We start from the raw sequence: 6,100 nt of genomic DNA, 5'->3' as shown, positions 1-6,100 counted from the left end.
ATTAAATCCAAGACCAAACTAAGACACCTTTTTCAATTTACAAAATAGCAAGAGGAAGAGTTGAAATGTTTGTATTACATTCAAACATGCTCATGGTGCACAACGATCATGGTTTAGAATAAAGATAGCATTTTCATTCTCAATCCCACAAATAAGTAAATATATAAATATACCTCACGAAATAGTATGCCAAAGTTTTCATGTAATCAAAATAACAGTAGAACTTCAAAACTTATACTTTTATATAAAACCTCACGAAACATTGTTCCAATAAGTCAACAAAACCTGAAGCATAACAACCTAACTTAAGTATACTTAAGTATAGTTAAGAGCACAAACCTGAACTAAGGAGAAAGAAGAGTGGTGATATATTGGGAACAAGGTTAAGCAATTTTCTTTTAGAAATTCAGATTCTGCAGATACAAAGAGACAATCATAAGTCATCGTATAATAGAATACATTACTACTACCTTAGATACTTAATACAATTGAATAATATATGAATCTTGCTAAGATGACCAATTCAAAGATTCAAAGATTCATGAATCAACAAGTCCTTAATTCAGAAGCAAAATTGGCATTACATATGTTAGTTTGTCTGTTTTTTAAGTTTGAGTACAAAATAATTCAAAGGAGCTGGTACATTGCTGTATAGTATTTAGCTATGAAGAAATATGACAATAAATTTGTATACAGACTTGTCTATTCAGCAAGAGAATCAAAAACTAATAATCAAAAACTAATAATATTTAACCTCAAGAAGTTCTATTCAGCAAAAATCACAACGAAACAATCATTTCGCAAGAGAATCAAGAATCTCGACAACAATATCACATAACCCATAACCGAAAAGTTGATGAAAAATGAGAAGAAACGAACCTGTGAAGAAATCGACGGGTTTTCGGGTACTTAGGGCTAACGAGTTTCCGTTGAATCTTGAGAGCGAGCTTGTAAGTTCGTTTGAGCCCCAAGAAATACGCAGTTCCGAGTGTTATCTCCCACAGCAACACTTTGGCTGAAGAAGAATCAAATGGCTCTCACAATTGTAACTAATAAAATGAAAATAAACAACCTTGAAAACAGTAGCTATACAACTCAAATCATTTCAACAATTATCAACTCAAATCATTTCTTTCAGGCATTTCATCAAACAAGTTGCAGGCAGAAGTTCAATCTTTGATACCAAATAAAATTTTCACTGAAAATTAAAATAAGTGACGCCTAAAACTCACCGGCGGTGGAGAAAACGAGTGACGGAGGAGAAGCCGACGGAGGGACGCCGACGGTGGTGGCTGATGGTGGTGGACGGAAGGGTTCGCGTGCAGTGGATGAAGAACAGTGGTGGACGGAAGGGTTCTAGAACAGAAAACGAAAGCGAGAAAGTGAGAAACAGTAACGCGTGATTTTGGTTTTAATTTTTAGTAATAAAGGCTACTAAAGCGCTTCTGAAAAGCGCTCTCATAGCCTGGTCTATACCAGCGCTTTTGACTAAAAAGCGCTCTCATTAAACCCCCCTATAGCAGCGCTTTGAAAAGCGCTCTCATAGCCCCCCTTACCAAAGCGCTTTTGAAAAGCGCTCTCATACCCCCCCCTTACCAAAGCGCTTTTTAAAAGCGCTCTCATACACCCCCCCTACCAGAGCGCTTTTCAGAAGCGCTCTCATACCCCCCCCCTACCAGAGTGCTTTTTTCATCATTTTCCCTTTGTTTATTAATTTTGTTTTTAGCGAAACCTACGAGAGCGCTTTTATGTAAAAGCGCTTTAGTAGCTGCGCTTTAGTAGCTTAATTTTGGCGTAGTGGTTGTTGAATTTTTTATTTCTATAAGCCCGCTTAATGGTCGCTGAGCGGACCCTGTTTTACAAAACTTTTTCAAATTTTGAAATGATGTATCTTTTGATCCGTAACTCCTATTTATGCGTCGTTTGAAGTTTTAGGAAGCTATTGTGATGTTTTATATGATAGTATAGGATTGAATTGCAATTGTTTAACTTAATTTTGTTAATTGAGAATAACATGTAATTATATATGTATGTTATGGATGAATTGTGCATGATGAATATTCATGGAATGTATTATGTGATATGATAGCCGATGAATTGGGTGATTGATTACTAGCTGATAATTGGTGTTTAAGGTAGGATTGAATGTCGTGATGTGTAATGTTGTGCAAAGTGGTAAAGATGTGATTGTGTAGTTTAAGAGATAGAAGAATCGTCTTAAATGCATGAGTCTTGTTTTGTTGCACACGTACACAAGCATGAGTCTTTGAAAGTCGCAATGTTGGGTAATCTCATGAAGGTTATTTACTTATCCCACATCTAGTGCCGAATGAGATTTGAAAGCTTAACACGGAACGAAGCTTTTGAGGTGGTTATCTAGTCTATAGAGGAAAGACAATCGGCATGACCGGAAATGATAACATATGGGATCCACATGCATATTGCATAGAGTCAAACTTGAGTCACACGTGTCGGTGTGAATTGTGTTTTGTGTAATTTTTCAATATGATTGGCGTGGATTAATTATGTGATATGTGATGCATAATATGGAATTTTGAGTGATAATTGTATACTTGATGGCATTTTATTAGTGGATTACAATTGTTGAATTGGTAATTGGATATACTTACTTGAATGATGGAACTTGGTTGTTTAATGATGAAACATGTTAACTTGGATGTATGATTATAGAAGCATCTTTTATGAAGAGTGATGAATTGTGAAATGTATGCTTGTTTTATGTTGCACTTTCCATTATTATGTTTTCTATGATAATTTGAATTCACACCCTTTTGTTTGAATGTTTCCCTTTATTGTGGAATCTATGACTGGATAATGTATGTGTTTGTGTGAATCTCTTCAATCTTTGCAATTCCATGAAAATGTATGAACCCTAATTTCTATGCTATATTCTATGGATTTACATGATTAAACATGATTTTGATGATATATGTTGCTCAATAATGACGAATACTAGTTGTATTTGATGTTTATTGATGTTTGGAAGTGATTTGGAGTGGTGGGTGTGTGATTTCGCAGTTCTGAACGTTGTTGTGTTCTTCTGCATAATCACACGTCCGCAAAGCGGACGCGAGGCCGCTAAGCGGATGCTGTTTGTTTTCAAAAATAAAGAAGGCTCGCTAAGCGGAGCCAGCCCGTTACTGCTTACAAAAAGGTTCTACTGCTTACAAAAATTCTTAAATTAAGAAACATCCAAGGGGACAACTTCTCTACCCATCATAAAAAGTTGGGTAGTGTACCTTCCACCAATCACATTGCATTATTTAGTTTTATCTTATTTAATTAATTATTAAATAGTATACTTTTTAATTGTTTCCAAGACATTTCACATTGAATGTAACTTTACCCAACTTTTTGAGTCGGGTAAGATAAGAATTCACCAACATACAATACTACTCGAGTGTTAGGCTCTGTTTGGTAAAACTAGCTGATAGCTTTTAGTTTGTAGCTGATAGCTTTTAGCTGGTAGCTGATAGCTGGTAGCTGGTAGCTGGTAGCTGATAAGCTAATGTGATTGTTTGGTAAATTAGTTGTTTTATTAGCTGATAGATACAAAATGACATTAATGACATTTTAATTAATGAGGATAATAATATATTTTAGTTAAAATAATAAGGGTATTAATGGAAGAAAAACTCACAAGCTAAAAGCTACAAGCTCAAAAGCTACTTCAATTAGCTTTTGAAAAAAAATCTAAAAGCTAGTAAAAAAGCTACAAGCTAAAAGCTAAAATAGAGTTACCAAACAAAACTTTTTTATTAATACGAGCTGAAAAGCTAAAAGCTAAAAGCTCTTTTTTTTGTCTTACCAAAGAGACTCTTACTCTCTTGACTTATATTTTTATTAACTCGTGTAATTTTCTTGATGGACACTTTTTCAATACCGAAAATACCCTTCACCAGTTCAGAGAGTCAACAAACAATTTAATAAAAAATAAATAAATTCGCATTCAATCATAGCTCTTGCCACTAATATTTAAATGCATGCTTCCTCTTTACTCTCCCATAACTATCCAACACAGACAAAAACTAAATAGCATAAACCATCTTTCTTTCTAATTCAAATGAAGTCTTTTTCTCTTTTACACCTTCATCTTCTTTTTCTCTTAACCTTATGTTTAATGTGCTTTAGTCCTAACAAAATTGTGGCAGTGATATTACAAAACCAAACCGATTATTTAGCATTGCTCAAATTCAAAGAATCAATATCCATTGATCCATATAGAACTCTTGAATCTTGGAATTCTTCCATCCACTTCGGCAAGTGGTATGGAATCACATGCAGCCCCATGCATCAAAGAGTTATTGAGTTGAACTTAGATGGATCTGAATTACATGGATCTTTATCTCCCTATGTTGGCAATCTCACTTTTCTGAAAATTCTCTACCTAAGAAACAACAGCTTCTCTGGAGAAATTCCACAGGAGTTAGGTAAGTTGCTACAATTGCAGCAACTTCGTCTCACCAATAACTCATTTGCAGGTCAAATTCCTACAAACTTGACATATTGCTCCAATCTTGAATGGTTATCCTTAGGTAAGAACAATCTCATTGGTAAAATACCAATCGAAATTGGCTCTTTGAAAAAACTCAGAACATTAGAAGTTTGGAAAAACAACTTAACCGGAAGAATCTCTTCATTTATAGGGAATCTCTCAAGCTTAAGGGGCTTTTCCTTTACTTATAACCACATACAAGGAGATATTCCACAAGAAATATGTCACCTTAAAAACTTGTCAGTTTTACTTTTGGGTGGGAACAAATTGTCTGGTATGGTTCCTTCTTATCTTTACAACATATCATCACTTACCATGCTTTCCATGCCAGAGAATAGCTTTCATGGATCTCTTCCACTAAACATGTTCAACACCCTCCCCAATCTCCAACATTTTGCTATTTCAGGAAATGAATTTTCCGGTTCAATTGCCACTTCCATAATAAATGCGTCTAACATTATATTGTTTGATATCAGTAGAAATTATTTTGAGGGACAAGTTCCAAGTTTAGGTAGGCTAAAAAATTTATCTTTTTTGAATTTGGAAGACAACAATTTAGGTGACAATTCAACTAAGGATTTGGAGTTTTTAAAATCTTTGACAAACTGTAGCATGTTAAATGCGTTTTCTATGGCCACCAATAATTTTGGAGGCATTCTACCAAATTCTATAGGCAATTTATCCACTGAGCTTAAGCAACTATATCTTGGGGTTAATATGATATCAGGACAAATTCCTGCTGAGTTAGGAGGTTTAGTTGGCTTAACTCTCTTGAGCATGGTAGGTAACAAATTTGAAGGAAATATTCCAACAACTTTTGGGAAGTTCCAAAATATGCAGATGTTAGATTTGAACGGAAACAAGCTGTCAGGAGATATACCATCCTCTATAGGTAATCTTACTCAGTTGTATAAATTGGATTTACATCTTAATATGTTTGAAGGAAATATTCCTCCAAGCATAGGTAACTGTCAAAAGTTACAATATCTAGATCTTTCGCAGAATAAGCTTCGAGGAACCATCCCTTTAGAGGTTTTTAGTCATTCGTCTTTAACAAATTTATTGGACTTGTCACATAACTCTTTGAGTGGTAGCTTACCAAGAGAAGTGGGTATGTTAAAAAATATTGGTAAGCTAAATGTCTCTAAAAATCATTTAGCTTCTGCCTATCGCCGCTTGAAGCGGGGTTGTTGAATTTTTTATTTCATTAAGCCCGCTTGGTGGTCGTTGAGCGGACCCTGTTTTACAAAACTTTTTCAAACTTTGAAATGATGTATCTTTTGATCCGTAACTCCTTTTTATGCGCCGTTTGAAGCGTTAGGAAGCTATTGTGATGTTCTATATGATAGTATAGGATTGAATTGCAGTTGTTTAATTTAATTATGATGTTAATTGAGAATAACAAGTAATTATATATGTATGTTATGGATGAATTGCGCATGATCAATATTCCTAGAATGTATTATGTGATATAATAACCGTGAATTGGGTGATTGATTACTAGATACTAATTGGTGTTTGAGATTGGATTGAATGTCGTGTTTTGTAATGTTGTGCAAAGTGGTAAAGATTTGATTGTGTAGT

General features: G+C 34.5%; 1 protein-coding gene across 1 annotated transcript; it reads left to right on the top strand.

Moving 5' to 3' along the window:
• Positions 1 to 4,084: 4,084 nt before the first annotated feature.
• Positions 4,085 to 5,710, top strand: LOC131619233 (LRR receptor-like serine/threonine-protein kinase EFR). Its single transcript, XM_058890354.1, has one exon. It carries the CDS (start codon positions 4,085 to 4,087, stop codon positions 5,708 to 5,710), a length of 1,626 nt encoding a protein of 541 aa, XP_058746337.1.
• The last annotated feature ends 390 nt before the right edge of the window (positions 5,711 to 6,100 follow it).

This window comes from Vicia villosa, linkage group LG7 (assembly GCF_029867415.1).
Source record: "Vicia villosa cultivar HV-30 ecotype Madison, WI linkage group LG7, Vvil1.0, whole genome shotgun sequence".
Classification (NCBI taxonomy): Eukaryota; Viridiplantae; Streptophyta; class Magnoliopsida; order Fabales; family Fabaceae; genus Vicia; species Vicia villosa.
This window is presented reverse-complemented; position numbering and strand designations above follow the sequence as displayed.